Source organism: Physella acuta, unplaced genomic scaffold (assembly GCF_028476545.2).
Source record: "Physella acuta isolate Inbredline_101_S28 unplaced genomic scaffold, ASM2847654v3 ptg002301l, whole genome shotgun sequence".
Taxonomy (NCBI): domain Eukaryota; kingdom Metazoa; phylum Mollusca; class Gastropoda; family Physidae; genus Physella; species Physella acuta.
The window spans coordinates 395-21333 of NW_026733799.1; the positions used below are offsets into that span (position 1 = coordinate 395).

Consider the following 20939-nt stretch of genomic DNA (forward strand, 5'->3'; position numbering starts at 1 on the left):
TAGCTATTCTTGTGAAAGTTATTTCCCGTGAATAAAATTTTGGTATTTGGATTTTCAAATGGGAGATAATTCATTGCTTAACTTCACATTCATTTCAAATTCCTGCACCGCTTACATATAAATACAACTTTAAGTTATTATTTGCAATTGTAAAAACCATATAGAGCTTAAGTTCTATGTAGGTTTTTTTTTTAGCATTATCAAGTTGAAAAACAAATACATCAGTAGCCGATGTAGATTTCTATAGTTAAAGTTAGTAGACTTAATAGTCGTAAATTTCATATATAACAATTTTAGGCTGGAATCTATAACATTTATAACCTTTTATTTTTTTTCAAAAACCAAAAAATCGTTACATAATCACACAATTTAGACATCTTACAATTATAACTAAAGACAGTCAAGCTTTTTTCTCCCGGGAGTGGGGGGGAGGAGGTGGGGCAGTGTTTCTTCCAGATTTTTTTCTCCGGGGGGGGGGGCGGACACTGTTAAAAGTATATATTTTCTATTTTTCTATATAAATTATACACATTTCATTTCGTTCTGGGGGGGGGGGGGGGGGGGGGGGGCTTCGCCCCCCAAAGAGATGCCTGAAAGAAACTCTTGGGGGGGGGGAGCACTTAAAATTTTCTAAATGGGGGGGGGGCTATGTCATTAAGTAGTACAAAGTAGACTCGTGGACTTAGCAACTTCAATAAAATTTTATTACGTTTACAAACTGAAATTGAAGGAATTAGTACAAACTTTTGAGACGAAGATGGCAAGTAAAATTTAATTTTGATGTCTACTTACAAAGTGTATGCAATTGATAATAAATTAATGCGTCACTTTTAATTGTTTTCTTACACAAAAGTTATAGTAATTAATTTGTATGAAAGGGGGCGTTTTAAGAAGTTTTGCATAGAGCGCTAAATAACCTGGCGCCGGCACTGTTCAAATACCACGGTCACCGAGACAGGTAAACTCTTCTTCATCTGCTTCGTAGATTGCCAGTGCCGATATAAGGAAATTCAAGTCCAATGTTAGATAAATATTTTGAGGTCCCTAAAATATGTTTTTAAAAAAACATTTTAATTCTTTAATAATTTCTTTAATATTGTATAACTGCTGCTGGATACAATGTCAACAAAGCATTTTTTTCGACAACATACTAAAAAAAAACATTCCGTTGAAAATAAAAATAACAGAGGGATGAGTCGTTAGCTTAAATTCTTCATTGGCGTGATTTTTTTTTTTGTTTCTATGGCAACACATTGAAATCATTTCAAACGATGGGGATTGTGTGTATTAGTTGAGTGAGGGCGTGTGGAGTTTTTTGTGGGGGGGGGGGGGATGCTTTGTCGATCTTCTTGTCTATTGATTCACTCCGTCATCTGTCTTGATTCATCCATCATCAGCCACATCTTTTCATCCATCACAACCACACCGCCACAAGTCTGGGTCTACAGTGTCAACGGGCACTACGAAACACCTAACACAACTTAACGATATCTCTATCTGAAGTGTGAACTCCTTGAGAAGCTGTAAGGTGGTATATTATCTGGTGATCAGTGCAAGTTACTGTGACCTTTTGTGGTAAGTCGTTGGTGGGTTACTGTGGTAAGTCGTTGGTGGGTTACTGTGGTAAGTCGTTGGTGGGTTATTGTCGCAAGTTACTGTCTCTTCTATCTGGGTGGGTTATTGTAGCTAGTCTTTGGTGGGTTATTGTGGTAAGTCGTTGGTGGGTTATTGTAGCTAGTCGTTGGTGGGTTATTGTAGCTAGTCGTTGGTGGGTTATTGTAGCTAGTCTTTGGTGGGTTATTGTAGCTAGTCTTTGGTGGGTTATTGTCGCAAGTTACTGTCTCTTCTATCTGGGTGGGTTATTGTAGCAAGTCGTTGGTGGGTTACTGTGGTAAGTCGTTGGTGGGTTATTGTCGCAAGTTACTGTCTCTTCTATCTGGGTGGGTTATTGTAGCTAGTCGTTGGTGGGTTACTGTGGTAAGTCGTTGGTGGGTTATTGTCGCAAGTTACTGTCTCTTCTATCTGGGTGGGTTATTGTCGCAAGTGGCTGTCTCTTCTAGCTGGGTGTGTTATTGTCGCAAGTGGCTGTCTTTTCTATCTGGGTGGGTTACTGTAGCTAGTCGTTGGTGGGTTACTGTGGTAAGTCGTTGGTGGGTTATTGTCGCAAGTTACTGTCTCTTCTATCTGGGTGGGTTATTGTCGCAAGTGGCTGTCTCTTCTAGCTGGGTGTGTTATTGTCGCAAGTGGCTGTCTTTTCTATCTGGGTGGGTTACTGTAGCTAGTCGTTGGTGGGTTATTGTCGCAAGTTACTGTCTCTTCTATCTGGGTGGGTTACTGTGGCAAGTCGTTGGTGTGTTATTGTCGCAAGTGGCTGTCTTTTCTATCTGGGTGGGTTATTGTCGCAAGTGGCTGTCTGTGCTAGCTGGGTGGTTTATTAAGGCAGGTCTTTGGGTGGGTTACCCGAGTAAGTCTCCAAAGCAGAGGCGTGGCGAGGGGGGGGGGGTACATATGTCCCCTGGCGCCGACCTTAGAGGGGCCAAAATGGGTTGGAAAAACAAATTAAAATCTCATTTTAGCTGTAGTTTTGCATGATAAATATAAAACATATATGGGGGGTGCACATTGAAAGTTTGAGGGGGGTGCAAATTGAAAATTGAAAGGTTGTTCCCGAGGGGGCGCTAAAATTGAAAGTTTGTCCCCGGACGCCGGTAAGGGTCGCTACGCCTCTGCTCCAAAGTGCACAAAGGTCCGAAACATAAGCTGCAAACTCTTTATTTAATAAGTAGGTCTAGATATCCAACTTCGCTCATGAATGAACACTAAAGCATACCGATAAACGAACCGGCCAGTAAAACAAATACGGAAAGCTGTATCAGATATGAACTTGTTGGCAGACGGCTTAGCCTCGGGTTTTGACGCCGGGTAATTCCCCGTGAGTGGACACAAGTGGACGGCCGGTGTGGCCCGCGGGCCCGCCGTTGTTTGATCAACTACTCAGACGGTAATCCGGCCTGTTATGGCGGCGCCCCGGCCGTGACCGCCACCAAATCTAGACGAGATTTACGGCCCGAGCGAGGGGCCGCCGATAAAAGGGCTCTCTCCGCGATGGAAAAAAAACAAACACACACAACTTCGCGCTGGTGTAGGGATTTCACGGGGTCAGAGGTCAAGGGGATTATAAAATCTCGAGGGTTCTAAAAGTATTGAATCATGTACATTCCCAACGCCCACACAAAAACAAAGGACACCATCGCTATCAATAGATTGGCTAACTTGTTCTTCGTTCTTAACTTGAATGTTGGACGGGATTTCCTCCTACACAATTAAGTATTACATGCCAACCTGTTATGCGCTATATAGGCCGTTGACTTCGTTTAAGCCTGCTTTTCATTTTGGATTTGCATAGCCTTTGTCCAACCAAGAACAAACTACAAGGCATCAGTTGTTTGATTGTGGAGTTTTCTCTCCTAGATGGGTTGCTGTTCCCTTCTATCGAGCCTCATCATCGGGGGTTCGAACTTGGGATCGCCAGACTAAACAACCATTTACGCCTATTTATTTATGTGTTTATTTAAACTGGTATCCCACAGAGGCGTAGCGGGGGGGGGGGGGGGTACATATGTCCCCGGGCGCTGATCCTAGGGGCGCCAAAATGGGTTTGAAATAAAAATTAAAAGCTCATTTTAGCTGCAGTTTTGCATTATAAATATAAAAAATATAGGGGGGGGCGCCAAATTGAAAGTTTGTCCCCGGGCGCCGGGAAGGGTCGCTACGCCTCTGGTATCCCACACCAGAATGGGGACACCAGTCACCTAGATATCGTCTTTACCTGGCTGGGTGCCATGTTTACCTTGTCCTGTTCTCGTCTATATTTACCTAGTTGACATTTACAGGTGACAAATCTTTATGGATAGCTTGATCCACCACACACCTACTTGACAATTTGAGAACCTCGGCTATAAAATGTATACACAAATATTTCTCGCTTTTATCTTGAGTACTCTATAAAAACCACACATATATTTATATCAAGTACTCTTTAAAAGCCACACATATATTTAACTTACCACACAAAAACACATATATAATTGAATTTAGACTAAGAGGACGAACTAAAAGATTATATTGACTCCTTTTTATCTTGAAAAACACTAAGTATTACTTTTTTTTCTCAAAGGATGTCTGGAAAGAAAGTTCACTAACAATCATTTAACATTTCATTTAGCACTCTTTCTCTTAAACGATTCCACCGCGTTTTATATTTATTTACCCAAAAATAAGCTATAACCCTTGTCCTGACATTACTCTGGTCTTGACCTTACCAGAAATCTGACCCCAACAGTGATACTGCTTTGGGGGGGGGGGGAGCTCTCAACTTTCCCAACTCCGCTCTCCCCCCTTCACCCTATCCCAATAATAATACTACCACTTACGTATGCTAATAACTGGTCGTTAATTTTTGTAACAGTTTTTGTGTTACCTGTAACCGGTGGTGTCTGGCGAATGTTATAAATAACCTGCACCACCCGGGGATATCGCCTGCTACTTTTGTTTTCCCGCTCTAGATATCTAAGGGCAGGTAATAATTTATACAACATGGAAGGATTTGTTTCCCCTTGCGTACGTGTTTGTGTGCGGCAACATTCGTGAAGCGAAGTGTTGTCAAGTTATCTCCCGTTTATTGCGTCATCGACATGTGTGTGGCGCGCGCGTGACGTGTTTAGACACCAGTGAACGCGTCTGCGGGTCATGTCAGCCTATGACAACTGTCAACTTTTTATTCTAAACACTTTTCTTAAAGTTTAGACAGTTTACAATTTTTTTTAAAAAATGTAAATTACTTCATAAGTTCCCTTGTGGGTTTTTTTTTTAATTTATTTTTTGTTTACTTACCCATAGTAGTCAAAAAAACTAAACAATATTTGCAAGCAGAAATGACTTGTTCTGTCGTCACGAAAAAATGACTTGTTTATAAAGCAGACATAAGCTGCGTGTTGTCAACAACGCCTCCCTGATGTCTGCATGTTGATGTATTGTCTGCATGTTGATGTATTGTCTGCATGTTGATGTATTGTCTGCATGTTGATGTATTGTCTGGATATTGATGTATTGTCTGCATGTTGATGTATTGTCTGCATGTTGATGTATTGTCTGCATGTTGATGTATTGTCTGCATGTTGATGTATTGTCTGCATGTTGATGTGTTGTCTGCTTATTGATGTATTGTCTGCCCAAATTTAGACTTGTACTCTCAACGTATTTACTTGACCGAGGGTACCTTTATCTCCAGTAATTTCAACTTCGGTAATTTTACCTCAAGTAACCAGAGTTTCTTCCAGGCATCATTTCGGGGGCCTCTGTCGTCCCGTCCCCCCCCCCCGTCCCCAATAGAAAGTCTACCCACCCCCCCCCGAACGAGATGGAATTTACATATAATTTTACTAGTGTCCGCCCCCCCCCCCCCCCGAAAATATCAAGTGCCCCCCTCCCCTCCCCAGAGAAAAGAGTCTGGAAGAAACACTGCAAATAACGTGACCGCAGGTTATATTACCTCCTGTAAATTGTAAAGTTGGTAATTTTACCTTATTTAACTTTACCGTTGGTAATTTTTACCTCATATAACTTGACTTGAATCACGTGTATTGTAATTTTACGTGTAAGCTGGACGCTACCTTTGGCTAACATCACCTGTACCTCTGTCTGCAGGTAACAACGACGTGTTTGTGACCATTCAGCTAGGCAAGGAGAAGTACCAGACGTCCACCATCAAGAATGCCCTCAACCCGGAGTGGTTCGAGGAATGCGATCTGTAAGTTGGTTATGTCGTTATTATCTATCTTTAGCTGAGGCCTTGGTGGTGAGTTAGTTGTCCATCTTTAGCTGAGGCCTTGGTGGTGTTTGTTGTCCATCTTTAGCTGGGGCCTTGGTGGTGTGTTTGTTGTCCATCTTTAGCTGAGGCGCTGTGTTGTCCATCTTTAGCTGGGGCCCTGGTCGTGTGTTTGTTGTCCATCTTTAGCTGAGGCCTTGGTCGTGTGTTTGTTGTCCATCTTTAGCTGAGGCCTTGGTCGTGTGTTTGTTGTCCATCTTTAGCTGAGGCCTTGGTGGTGTTTGTTGTCCATCTTTAGCTGAGGCGTCGTGTGTTTGTTGTCCATCTTTAGCTGAGGCGCTGTGAGTTTATTGTCCATCTTTAGCTGAGGCCTTGGTGGTGTTTGTTGTCCATCTTTAGCTGGGGCCTTGGTGGTGTTTGTTGTCCATCTTTAGCTGAGGCCTTTGTGGTGTTTGTTGTCCATCTTTAGCTGAGGCCTTTGTGGTGTTTGTTGTCCATCTTTAGCTGAGGCGTCGTGTGTTTGTTGTCCATCTTTAGCTGAGGCGTCGTGTGTTTGTTGTCCATCTTTAGCTGAGGCCTTGGTGGTGTTTGTTGTCCATCTTTAGCTGAGGCGTCGTGTGTTTGTTGTCCATCTTTAGCTGAGGCGCTGTGAGTTTATTGTCCATCTTTAGCTGAGGCCTTGGTGGTGTTTGTTGTCCATCTTTAGCTGGGGCCTTGGTGGTGTTTGTTGTCCATCTTTAGCTGAGGCCTTTGTGGTGTTTGTTGTCCATCTTTAGCTGAGGCCTTTGTGGTGTTTGTTGTCCATCTTTAGCTGAGGCCTTGGTCGTGTGTTTGTTGTCCATCTTTAGCTGAGGCCTTGGTCGTGTGTTTGTTGTCCATCTTTAGCTGAGGCGCTGTGTGTTTGTTGTCCATCTTTAGCTGAGGCGCTGTGTGTTTATTGTCCATCTTTAGCTGAGGCCTTAGTGGTGTTTGTTGTCCATCTTTAGCTGAGGCGCTGTGTGGTGTTTATTGTCCATCTTTAGCTGAGGCCTTGGTGGTGTTTGTTGTCCATCTTTAGCTGAGGCCTTGGTCGTGTGTTTGTTGTCCATCTTTAGCAGAGGCCTTGGTTGTGTATGTTGTCCATCTTTAGCTGAGGCCTTGGTGGTGTTTGTTGTCCATCTTTAGCTGAGGCCTTGGTGGTGTTTGTTGTCCATCTTTAGCTGAGGCGTCGTGTGTTTGCTGTCCATCTTTAGCTGAGGCCTTGGTCGTGTGTTTGTTGTCCATCTTTAGCTGGGGCCTTGGTGGTGTTTGTTGTCCATCTTTAGCTGAGGCCTTGGTGGTGTTTGTTGTCCATCTTTAGCAGAGGCCTTGGTTGTGTATGTTGTCCATCTTTAGCTGAGGCCTTGGTGGTGTTTGTTGTCCATCTTTAGCTGAGGCCTTGGTGGTGTTTGTTGTCCATCTTTAGCTGAGGCCTTGGTGGTGTTTGTTGTCCATCTTTAGCTGAGGCCTTGGTCGTGTTTGTTGTCCATCTTTAGCTGAGGCCTTGGTGGTGTTTGTTGTCCATCTTTAGCTGAGGCCTTGGTCGTGTGTTTGTTGTCCATCTTTAGCTGAGGCGCTGTGTGTTTGTTGTCCATCTTTAGCTGAGGCGCTGTGTGTTTATTGTCCATCTTTAGCTGAGGCGTCGTGTGTTTATTGTCCATCTTTAGCTGAGGCGTCGTGTGTTTGTTGTCCATCTTTAGCTGAGGCCTTGGTGGTGTTTGTTGTCCATCTTTAGCTGAGGCGTCGTGTGTTTGTTGTCCATCTTTAGCTGAGGCGCTGTGAGTTTATTGTCCATCTTTAGCTGAGGCCTTGGTGGTGTTTGTTGTCCATCTTTAGCTGGGGCCTTGGTGGTGTTTGTTGTCCATCTTTAGCTGAGGCCTTTGTGGTGTTTGTTGTCCATCTTTAGCTGAGGCCTTTGTGGTGTTTGTTGTCCATCTTTAGCTGAGGCCTTGGTCGTGTGTTTGTTGTCCATCTTTAGCTGAGGCCTTGGTCGTGTGTTTGTTGTCCATCTTTAGCTGAGGCGCTGTGTGTTTGTTGTCCATCTTTAGCTGAGGCGCTGTGTGTTTATTGTCCATCTTTAGCTGAGGCCTTAGTGGTGTTTGTTGTCCATCTTTAGCTGAGGCGCTGTGTGGTGTTTATTGTCCATCTTTAGCTGAGGCCTTGGTCGTGTGTTTGTTGTCCATCTTTAGCTGGGGCCTTGGTGGTGTTTGTTGTCCATCTTTAGCTGAGGCCTTGGTGGTGTTTGTTGTCCATCTTTAGCAGAGGCCTTGGTTGTGTATGTTGTCCATCTTTAGCTGAGGCCTTGGTGGTGTTTGTTGTCCATCTTTAGCTGAGGCCTTGGTGGTGTTTGTTGTCCATCTTTAGCTGAGGCCTTGGTGGTGTTTGTTGTCCATCTTTAGCTGAGGCCTTGGTCGTGTTTGTTGTCCATCTTTAGCTGAGGCCTTGGTGGTGTTTGTTGTCCATCTTTAGCTGAGGCCTTGGTCGTGTGTTTGTTGTCCATCTTTAGCTGAGGCGCTGTGTGTTTGTTGTCCATCTTTAGCTGAGGCGCTGTGTGTTTATTGTCCATCTTTAGCTGAGGCGTCGTGTGTTTATTGTCCATCTTTAGCTGAGGCGTCGTGTGTTTGTTGTCCATCTTTAGCTGAGGCCTTGGTGGTGTTTGTTGTCCATCTTTAGCTGAGGCCTTGGTGGTGTGTTTGTTGTCCATCTTTAGCTGAGGCGTTGTGTGTTTATTGTCCATCTTTAGCTGAGGCGCTGTGTGTTTATTGTCCATCTTTAGCTGAGGCGCTGTGTGTTTATTGTCCATCTTTAGCTGAGGCGTCGTGTGTTTGTTGTCCATCTTTAGCTGAGGCCTTGGTGGTGTTTGTTGTCCATCTTTAGCTGAGGCGTCGTGTGTTTGTTGTCCATCTTTAGCTGAGGCGCTGTGAGTTTATTGTCCATCTTTAGCTGAGGCCTTGGTGGTGTTTGTTGTCCATCTTTAGCTGGGGCCTTGGTGGTGTTTGTTGTCCATCTTTAGCTGAGGCCTTTGTGGTGTTTGTTGTCCATCTTTAGCTGAGGCCTTTGTGGTGTTTGTTGTCCATCTTTAGCTGAGGCCTTGGTCGTGTGTTTGTTGTCCATCTTTAGCTGAGGCCTTGGTCGTGTGTTTGTTGTCCATCTTTAGCTGAGGCGCTGTGTGTTTGTTGTCCATCTTTAGCTGAGGCGCTGTGTGTTTATTGTCCATCTTTAGCTGAGGCCTTAGTGGTGTTTGTTGTCCATCTTTAGCTGAGGCGCTGTGTGGTGTTTATTGTCCATCTTTAGCTGAGGCCTTGGTGGTGTTTGTTGTCCATCTTTAGCTGAGGCCTTGGTCGTGTGTTTGTTGTCCATCTTTAGCAGAGGCCTTGGTTGTGTATGTTGTCCATCTTTAGCTGAGGCCTTGGTGGTGTTTGTTGTCCATCTTTAGCTGAGGCCTTGGTGGTGTTTGTTGTCCATCTTTAGCTGAGGCGTCGTGTGTTTGCTGTCCATCTTTAGCTGAGGCCTTGGTCGTGTGTTTGTTGTCCATCTTTAGCTGAGGCGCTGTGTGTTTATTGTCCATCTTTAGCTGAGGCGTCGTGTGTTTATTGTCCATCTTTAGCTGAGGCGTCGTGTGTTTGTTGTCCATCTTTAGCTGAGGCCTTGGTGGTGTTTGTTGTCCATCTTTAGCTGAGGCCTTGGTGGTGTGTTTGTTGTCCATCTTTAGCTGAGGCGTTGTGTGTTTATTGTCCATCTTTAGCTGAGGCGCTGTGTGTTTATTGTCCATCTTTAGCTGAGGCGCTGTGTGTTTATTGTCCATCTTTAGCTGAGGCGTCGTGTGTTTGTTGTCCATCTTTAGCTGAGGCCTTGGTGGTGTTTGTTGTCCATCTTTAGCTGAGGCGTCGTGTGTTTGTTGTCCATCTTTAGCTGAGGCGCTGTGAGTTTATTGTCCATCTTTAGCTGAGGCCTTGGTGGTGTTTGTTGTCCATCTTTAGCTGGGGCCTTGGTGGTGTTTGTTGTCCATCTTTAGCTGAGGCCTTTGTGGTGTTTGTTGTCCATCTTTAGCTGAGGCCTTTGTGGTGTTTGTTGTCCATCTTTAGCTGAGGCCTTGGTCGTGTGTTTGTTGTCCATCTTTAGCTGAGGCCTTGGTCGTGTGTTTGTTGTCCATCTTTAGCTGAGGCGCTGTGTGTTTGTTGTCCATCTTTAGCTGAGGCGCTGTGTGTTTATTGTCCATCTTTAGCTGAGGCCTTAGTGGTGTTTGTTGTCCATCTTTAGCTGAGGCGCTGTGTGGTGTTTATTGTCCATCTTTAGCTGAGGCCTTGGTGGTGTTTGTTGTCCATCTTTAGCTGAGGCCTTGGTCGTGTGTTTGTTGTCCATCTTTAGCAGAGGCCTTGGTTGTGTATGTTGTCCATCTTTAGCTGAGGCCTTGGTGGTGTTTGTTGTCCATCTTTAGCTGAGGCCTTGGTGGTGTTTGTTGTCCATCTTTAGCTGAGGCGTCGTGTGTTTGCTGTCCATCTTTAGCTGAGGCCTTGGTCGTGTGTTTGTTGTCCATCTTTAGCTGGGGCCTTGGTGGTGTTTGTTGTCCATCTTTAGCTGAGGCCTTGGTGGTGTTTGTTGTCCATCTTTAGCTGAGGCCTTGGTGGAGTTTGTTGTCCATCTTTAGCTGAGGCGCTGTGAGTTTGTTGTCCATCTTTAGCTGAGGCCTTGGTGGTGTTTGTTGTCCATCTTTAGCTGGGGCCTTGGTGGTGTTTATTGTCCATCTTTAGCTGAGGCCTTGGTGGTGTTTGTTGTCCATCTTTAGCAGAGGCCGGGTTTGTGGGGTTATAGTGGGTTCGGTTCAGTTAGGTTGGGTTTGATTAGGTTAGGCAAATTAGGTAATTTGGGTTAGGTTATTCTAAGCTGTATTGGCTTTGATTTAGTTGGGTTAATTTAGGTAGCGTTGCTTTGGCTAATGTTATCTTAAGCTGATAATGACTTTTCCATGCACATCAATAGGGTTGGTAAGTAGGTCACCAACCAGTTCTATGGCTCATGCAGGTTTTATTGAGCTGTAGAACTGGTTGGTGACCTACTTACCAGCCCTATTGTAATCTCAATTTACTCAATTGTGTCATACATTTGAAACTTTGCGACATCATTTAATGAGATTGGGCATGGATTTTTGCAATGATGTGTTACGATTTGGATGGGGATGATAAAAATGCGTAAAGTAGCGTGATGTAATTTGTAGACAAACCCCTTAATCGAAATTGTTTACATTTAATAGACGTATATTTTAAATTATGCATTTCTTAATAGTAGCAGGGGCCTATATTCATTTCCAAAGTTTGAACTATCAAAAGAGTAGATATCATTTGACTTGTTAGGGTTAGGTAAGTATTAAAGGCACAGAAAAAAATTACCTAGATTTAAGATAAAAGAACAAACAAGTATCCCGAACATTAGGTATGTTGTATAAATTATGGAAGGGTAAGGGATTCAAAACTATATGAAAAATAAATAATATTTAAATTTGGTGAAGGGTGTGGGGGGGGGGAAGACACTCGACCAGGAGCTTGACACCCATACGGTGTAACATATTTCGAGCTGTCACCCTGACCTTGACCCGGTTCCCGGTACGATATCCACAACATAAAACACCAGGACGGGAGATCTGAAAAGATAGGATTTACACGCGGACGTACGGGGGGTTTCCATGCGTATGTGCTGCCACGGGTGTGGCGACAGATTTTGGTGTGGCTGGGTAGAGACCACTGGGGACACCGCTGTTGACTGGGTCTGTGTATCTAGTTGAGATACGTGACTGAACATTGGGCCGCTACAGGGTGAAGTTTGAATGTAGGATTTAGTTCAAAGAACTGGAGGGGTTAAATGTGAATGAATATCGTGAAACTTAAGAGGTTAATTGAGAGTGAATATCGTGAAACTTAAGGGGTTAATTGAGAGTTAATATCTTGAAACTTAAGGGGTTAAATGTGAATGAATATCGTGAAACTTAAGGGGTTAATTGAGGGTGAATATCATGAAACTTAAGAGGTTAATTGAGAGTGAATATCGTGGAGTACAAGGGTTTAAGTGTTAATCCTCACCTTAACACCAAAGGAGTTAAGAGTGATATATTATAATGCTCAGGAATCAGTTTCTTTAAAAAATATTTTGACGTAACTGGGAGGGATGGAGGTGTACTTAATATTTCCGGAAGGGGGGCACTAGAAACTTCTTCCTGTGGACAATGGCTAAAATATATTTTTTCCATAAAAATATTATACCTTTTCTATTTGGCTCAAGTAAGGGTGGGGGGCGTGATCCGGAAAGATGCCTGAAACAGACATTGTAAGGAGCTGAATGGGTTAAACGTGAATGTACCTTAAGAAGTTAAATAGGATTTTTTTAAAATGTGATTATAGGGGCCTACACCTTAGCGTTGATAGGCAGTCTTAGTCAAACACTCGACTAACCCACCTTTCTATTAGACACACCAGTCACCAATGTGATAATAAATGATTGCATACACATACACGGCAATAAGAGCACTCGACATGACTGAAAACATGTGCTAGCGTTAATTAAAAGGACACGCTACGTGCATAGTTTCTAAAGAGCGTGTAATACAATATCAGAGTATATTTACAGAACTCTTTAACAGAGGAATAGTGTTTTTCGATTTCACTTAATCATGGTGGTATGTAACATGAATATTTTGAGATTCACTGTAATAAGTCGCGATTGTATCAATAATGACAACCTATGTTGTAGATAGGGGGGGATTGTGTTGACGAGGTTAATATATTTCGGGTTGATTGCATTCATCGATGTTATTTTATGAACACACAAACAAGGGATTCGTCTTGTCTAGTGGTTGTTTACTAGCTTAAAAGTTTTGTGGTGTTATATTTTCCCGTTTGTTAAGAATGATAACTTTTGTCTTTCAATGTCAATAATCGTGGGGGATTTTTAAAAACTATTCCTTTAGTGATGGTAAATGCTTTGTGTGATTTTTGTTTTAAATTTGAACTTGAAAACTTTCAAATTAAATTGAAATACCTACACCCGTCGTGCAAGTGCAGCCTTCAACCAACTAAAAAATGTTTTGGGGTTCTGGAGATTTAACCCTTGGAATAAAATCCGGTTCTTCAACAAACTAGTAAAACCTGTTTTACTCTATGGAGCTGAGACATGGAAAATAACTGCTATAAATAAGAAGAAAATACAACAATTTATAAACTCATGCCTCAGAAAGATCCTGCAAATTCGCTGGCCTAAAACCATCAGAAATTATGTTCTATGGCAATAGACAAATCAACTGCCAGTTGAAGTAGAGATCCTCCAGAGAAAAAAGGAATTTGATTGGCCACACACTCAGGAAGCCTGTATCCAGCATAACAAGACAGGCCCTATATATCAGACCCCACCTGGAATCCACAAGGCAGGAGGAAGAGAGGCAGACCAAGAAAGACCTGGAGACGTGACCTGGAAGAAGACACCAAGAAGATTGGATACACCTGGGGACAGTTGGAGAGACTAGCCCAGGACAGAGACGCCTGGAAAGCTCTTGTCAGCGGCTTATGTCCCAGGAGGGGCGACAGGCAAACATTACCTAACACCCGTACACATTCACACGCCACCCTTCGTCTTTCGCCATAGCATTTTTATCATTAAAATTAATTTCTTTAGTTACACGTGTGTTGTTAATAAAATTATAATTTAAACTCTATTTTTAAAAAGACATTATTTTTTCAAATGTGTATGGTTTGCTTGTGGAAGAGTTGGGTGGTACCAAATTACTCCCGGCCCCATCCTTGTCTTAGTTGACGTGTTGTCCTTTATACCAGGCCCATTCCCAACATGCAGACGGAAATTGAGGTCACCGTGTACCATCATGGCGTCATCTCTGACGACTTCCTTGGTTACGTTTCCATCCCGCTGTGGGAGCACAAGGTCACGGAGACATCCAAGAGCAGGTAACTAGAAAACTGTTTCCTCATTGGGTTAGTCTTTTGAATGGGTCGGCGTAGTCGGATAGTAGAGCATACTACATATGTGTATATATATATATATATATATATATATATATATATATATATATATATATATATATATATATATATATATATATATATATATATATGTCTTTCTCGTAGCTGGATCCCCCTCCACAACAAGCCAAACTCCAAATCTGGGGACAGCAAATACAGAGGCGAGCTGGAGGTCAAGCTGACATTTCACAACCAGAGCAGAACGGAAGTCTTGCCACATGGGCTGAAAAAACGGTCATCTTCTATCAGAAATCTGGCAACTTCTTTAGGTAAGGGTACTTGAAAATCTGGACATTTCGTCGGGATTGGAAATCTTGGGTTTTTTTATTGTTTTTTTTTTATAACGAAATTACTGTATTTAGGCCTGCCTATCAACTTTCTTGAGTTAAGGCGTCTTTGATTGCGCTGACACATATAAACCAATATGTTAATTACTTCAGCCTAATTTATTGTAAGCTTAATTTACTGTAAGTCTTCTGATTTTAATGTGTCCTTTTTATTTAAAAAAAAATGTTGTAGGGGATAAATTTAAATTCGCGAGAAGTCGCTCGTTTCGTGAGAACCGAAGAGACCCAGAGGGCGGGAAAGTCGACAAGAGCCGGACGTTGAGTAGCAGAGACTCAAACAATTCTCTGGAATCCACGGAGGTGAGTACTTCCGGTTCACTTATTTTTGTTACAATTTTTAAATCTGCTATTCATTCTGATGTTTTATTTGTGTTTATTTTATTTATAGCATGAGGGAATATTTTTATAAAGCGTTTTTTTGTTTTTCATTTTTTGCAAGCGCGCGTGGGTTTCTGAATGCGAATCAAATGTACAGTTGACCAAGCGGAATGCCTCAGCCGTCTGCTTGTTCAACGCACGTGCAAAAAAGCGATATTTCCTTTCAACGTGGAATCGCTCACGTGGCATTATGTACTCACTTCTGCTCTGTCTTCCTGGTTCTGAAAGGAAATTAAAATATTTGGTCTCAAATAGAAATTTTTACAGCTTTTATCAGGTTTCATACCGCTTGCGGGACGGGTGGATGGGGGGGGGGGGGGTTAAAAGTCTGTTGTTTTAAAGGGAGGCATCTCAAAGGTGGGGGGAGAACAGGCGTAGCTTGTCGTTAACAAGAAAGGATAATTAAAAGGGATTGACCACAATGGAATATTTTTTTTAAAGGGCTAAAATTAGACTTCTGATTCACGTATAAAGCCAGGTATTTCGTTTCGTTTTCAACTACTGCGGCAATTTAAGTTCTACACGCACTAAATATTTAATTACTTAATTCACATAAAAGATATTTTTAAATTTAAAAAAATGAAAATTGTAAAGAAAATTAAATAATTTTGAGAAGTAAACGCTTGTTATGAGAAAAATTAACGCTTCTACAAACGAGGCTTTGCAAAATTTACTTTTAAGGAGTAGAACGTAAAATATTTTCTTAACAACTTTAACGAATATAATTAAAGCACATTTGAAAACCCTCGAAAATGCTTGAAAAAACAGGTTTTTTTGTAGTGGGCCTAATGGGGTGAGGGGGGATATTATTTAACCTTTTAAAAATAAATTCAGAAGCTACAACAAAATACGTTAGTTTCTATGTGTGAATTTTAAAGTCTTTCAAAACGTTGTATAACACATGATACAACCCCCCACCCCCTCCCCCAACCACCACCACCATCACCACAGGGGGTATCACTAATGAATAGCCCCATCATCGGCCTGCTCCATACGGCATGTTACAACACACGCACCTCCTCTTTGTTGCCGACAAAGAAAGAAGAAATTCGAGGATTTCTAATGAGCCGCACCTGATCGCTCACAAGGACACGAAATTCGATGACTCACGCACCTTTGATTAGAATTCATCCTGGATTTTTTAATTACCCAGCAAGAAAGGCGCTATTTATCTAATACTTGCGTTACTTTAAATTGGGCTCATTTTGTTTTAGTTCAATCGTATGAACTATGGTTTATAGTTTTAAGAAATGGCTAGACAGTTTTAAAATCAAAAAATTCACTAGATGATTTATGCTGTATTTTTTACTTTTTAAAAACCTATTTCCAGTTGAATTAGCTCATAAATCAATCAATCTACTAAATTATGTTCTAAATGTGTCCAAAATATAATTACTATTCCACTTCCAGTAAATCAGTTTATACGCATATTTTAATAGAATATTTAAGCCCTAAATCGTGTTGTCTTTTATGTTTTGATTGTTGTTTGGCACTGTTTGTTTCCATTTTTCTTTAAATCCACATTTGCACAATCTGTCAATAGTACTTCTGTTTAACGTCTCGATTTAAGATATTTTGAGGGTTTAAGTTAAATACGTTGAATTCAGTCACTTAAATGTATTCGTTTACTTTAACTGATGTGTGTAGAAAATCAGGATTTAAATTCGAACAACGCAACTCTTTGATAAGTTGAGATGATGCCATAATTTAATGATGTTTCGTAAGAAAAGCGTGCAAGGTTGTTAACTGCAAACATATACTATACTGCTAATTATGAATATTTAGGGTACCGTCTTGAATTGACAGTAATTTGAGTTTGGCGTTAATTAATTAGTTTAAGCTGTCGCGTTACAAGTACCAGGTTAATCATTTCGATTGGCGAAGTTGTCGAAGAAATATTTTTTTTTACTGAATTATTGAGTTCATGTACATTAAAACACTCACTAATCATATCAACAATCGTTAAAAAAAACTAGTAATATCAATATCAACAACCGTTGGTGAAAGCTAGTAATATCGTTACCAATAGCTGTTAGTGAAAGCTAGTAATATCAATACCAATAACTGTCAATAAAGACTAGTAATATTTTAAAAATCAAAGACAAACAGTCACACTAAAAAAATAATTGTAAAGTAAACTAAATAAAAACATTCGCCATAAAAAAAACGACACGAGAAAAACTAGATCACAATTGTATCAAACAAATCACTGTAGTCCATTGATTCTCAATTTATTTGACACGCTGGCCCCTTAGAAAATTATTTACACGTGTACACGTACCATTTCTTAAACATTTTTTTTTATTAATGTAGAAGTTATTTTTCTGTAATTTTTATCTCACTATTATTATTAAATATCTCTTTATAATTAGCAGTCGCCAGTTTTAGAACCACTGTTGGTAAATAAAGAAAGTAGGGCTCTATTTTGGGGAGGGGGCAACTAGACTATAATGGTATACCTGTATGTGTCAACTTGACCCACGTTGTGTAGTGCTTACATTTTTATCTCAAAAAATTTCGTGAAAAAATGTTTGAAATTAATTAAGCTATAATGCCTAATGGTAATAGTGGACACATTTTAAAATCTCTTTTGATTGTGAGTTGTAAGCGTGAGTTAGACTAGTTGCCTTGGTGCAGTACTGTCAGGTCCTACAACCCCCTCCGTTAATCTACCCCCACCCCCCTTATGGCATAGTTATGTGTTATTTCATAGCAGCAGAACTTATTTCCTGTTTTAGATGCTTTTATCAATATTCTATTTTGATCTCTCTTCTATAAATATTAGTTAACCACTGCTATTTTTGTTTCATAATTTTCTAATTAACAGCCAATGTTTTTTTCGTTTATTTACCAAACTACACTCACAGCACATCATTTTGTATTTTAATCCACGCATCTTTCTCCCCCCTCCACTCTCCCAAATCACCCCCCCCCCCACCCAGACTGCCTCCATGAGAAGCAGCTCCCACTACGCCCAGCCCTCTGTCCACTTTTCAGCCCTGGACGTCAACCGTGTCCCGTGGGGCATTAACCCCAATGCTCCGGTAACAAGCCTCTATATGAACTATTGGTTTTTTTTTCTTCCTGCTTTTGCTTCCTTTTCCACATTTTTTTTTATTTGCATGCGCATCGTAGCTGTTGTCTTTTCACATTTGTTTTAAACTTCTATAAAAAAATATTTTTAAATACTTAATCATAATGTTCATTGTATTTAAATTGATCTTATTGTTAAAAATTTAGTCAAATGAAATTTATAGCAATGCAATGTAAATATTTAACCATATGTGTTTCTATCATACGAATATAATATTGATATCAGAAACCAAATAAGTATTTAAATCAGTGTATTCAAGCTTCTTACTCTTTGGTAACTGAGATTTATGGAGGCAATATAGTAACACAACCATAAAGATTTAAACATTTATAACATGGTTATAAACTTTATTTTAAACAATATAAATGAAAATATAAAAATGCTGTCAAGATGTTTATATGTTACTTATGTTAATTTTTTTTATAACCCTATTACACATTCGTTTTAAAGATTCAAGGTCAGCTTATCACCAAATTTAATCAAGATTTACTTAGTGGTTTAGCATACAATAATTTATTCTGACCCTAGGTGATGGAAAATGTATTTTTAAAACACTGCTTTTAGATGTACTTGTAGGATTTTTAAAATAGATTTTCCCCATGCCTTGTGCAAATTATAGTTTGTTTTGATAAGTCTACGAAACGCTTCCAAATGCACATTTGCGTAATTGGATATGTAACACAATCTTGTCGCAAAGATGGAGCGACATTTAACAGGTCATGTTGTGCATTGATAATTACACTGACCACAATGTTACCTCTAAACAATACGTTTTATATTTAAACAACATGCATGCTCATTTTTTTTCCTGATGAAATTATTTCCGAACGTTAAAAAAAGACTGTTATTTTGTCTATCTTTTACTCCTTTAAATAAGACTACCAAGTGTTCTGTTTTTAATTACTGTACTCATTAGACGAGCTGTTTATACTTTTTATATCCATTTTGTTGTATAATTATATATATATATATATATATATATATATATATATATATATATATATATATATATATATATATATATATATATAGGCCTATATATATATATATATATATATAGGCCTATATATATATATATATATATATATATATATATATATATATATATATATATATATATATATCTATATAGGCCTATATATATATATATCTATATAGGCCTATATATATATATCTATATATATATATATATATATATATATATATATATATATATATATATATATATATATATATATATATAAAGATATTAGTGATAGGAGGTGAAGCGTAGAATGTTGAAGTATGGATCTACACCCCCCCCCCCCCACTCCCCTCCCGCCTTCTGCACACATATACACTGTCCACAGTGCGTTACCCACCCCATTCAACAATAGCTCAATAGTGTGTCCCTTATTTCTCCAAAAATTACTAAACATATTACGTCACATTTCTCCCCTCCCCCTATCTTCCCCCCCCCCCTCCCCAACCCCCTTATTCAACCGTACCTTTTGTCCCTCGAAAATCGGGCAACGCGTTGGGTAAAAAAAAAAATCAAATGTGCCCAAAGATTTGGTGCCGATCGTACGTGTCGGTTATGGGCAACTGGAACATGCATGCTATTCACAGACAATAACAAAAGTTCTACGGCTGACTAATGCAGTATTTAAGATTCCCCCCCCCCCCACCCCAACCTCCCTTTTTCTGCCTTCTTAAGAAACACAACAGTGACTCATCATTTTTTTAAAAATGAGTAATCCCGGAAAGGGGTTGTAGCTAAGAGTGCAAGGTATTTATTTTTTTGATTTCTTGATCTGGCTTTTTTTATCGTGATTTTGTTCCGCATAATTATTTTTTAAATGAAAATCAGAACCACTGATTGCAGTACATAACAATATACAGCTTATTTTTTGTGAAAAGCAGCTAATATTCTGAACTGTATAGATAGGGGTTTCTTAGTTCGAAATATCAGATGCATTAAAAATGTATGCAGAGTATAATGTATTAGCTAAGTATAGATTACGTTATCGTTTAAAGTACGAGTAGCAGGAGTATATAGTACGAGCCGACCCGTAGCGTATCATACGCCGCTATTTAGTAGTTTTATTTTCTACTTTTCTGTAATTCATAATTTGTGAATTCGACAGTACCAATGCTGCCAATGAAAATATTTGCTTTAAAACACTAAACCCCCATCCCCCCCCCCCCCCCCCCCCCCGTGAAAGCAGCCTCCTCTTAGTTACCTCTAAGTTTAAAATAGTTTCAAACTGAATTATCTGCCCCTAATAGCCGTCACCAAACAAAACATTTAGCGTGAACTACAACTCACCTGACCATGTGAGGGGGGTGGGGGTGGAGTGGGTGGTAGCGATAGAGAGGATGAGAGGAAGAGAGGGGACTGCAAGGCGCGCGTTTGCAGCTTGTTTTCTAACGGCTCCCAGAAGAGAATTATATATATAGATAGATTATAGATTTAACAAGGACATTGTATTTAAAAGCAGGACAAGCAGCATAATATTTGAAACAGATAAGTTTAAGCAAAAAGATAAAAACAGATATCAAGATCTATCTACACCATGAAGCAGTTTTAACAAGCAGGTAAAACATGTAATGGACAAGGGTCCGCTAAGTCGGAGAGCCGTGTTGACGTTGGGCGATCAATTTAATGGCAGTAAAACGAGATTAACGGATTAGCTCAACTCGGCGTTACCGGTAGCGATTTCGGCTTTGTCGTTTCATGCATCATCGATTTTCAGCCACGGTCTTCTGTTGTGTGGACGCTCTTTGTCGTTTGGAAACTATTTTTTCTCCGGGTAGCGTGGTATCGATTAGTGTGGGCTGTTAGATATATTTTTAAAACTATAACAAATGTAAGCTAGGCTTAAATAAATGAAACAAAATGTATTACTAGCGCTATATCTTGATGCATGATAATGTTTATTAAATCGATATTTTAGCGCAGGCCAGGGTATTTAAATCTAATTTATCTAAATGTTTTAAAATGGTACGTGAGTTCTTTGTGCAGGCTACCATCAAAGGCTACGTCTAACCCCTATAGTAAATATGACCATCTGTTTCATAATTTAACGAATCTTAATTCAATCGAGCTAACGTTAGCATAATATACAAAGAGTCTACGCTAGAAATCGTTTAATTAATACGCTCTATTTTGTCATGTCAAAAATAATTTAATTCTTTGAAAAAAATGTTTTAATTATAAATGATGAATAATAAAAAACTAAAACGAGTTAGGTTTATAGTCTATATGTTAGCAT

At 40.1% G+C, this 20939-nt stretch overlaps 1 protein-coding gene across 1 annotated transcript; it reads left to right on the forward strand.

The window, feature by feature from the left end:
* Positions 1-5706: 5706 nt before the first annotated feature.
* On the forward strand, positions 5707-17635 carry LOC131932872 (rab11 family-interacting protein 2-like; the record flags this gene model as incomplete). Its single annotated transcript, XM_059289778.1, has 5 exons — positions 5707-5809; positions 13663-13791; positions 13972-14135; positions 14386-14513; positions 17534-17635. Coding segments are annotated over 5 exons (626 nt in total), but the record flags the coding sequence as incomplete, so codon positions are not given.
* Positions 17636-20939: the final 3304 nt, after the last annotated feature.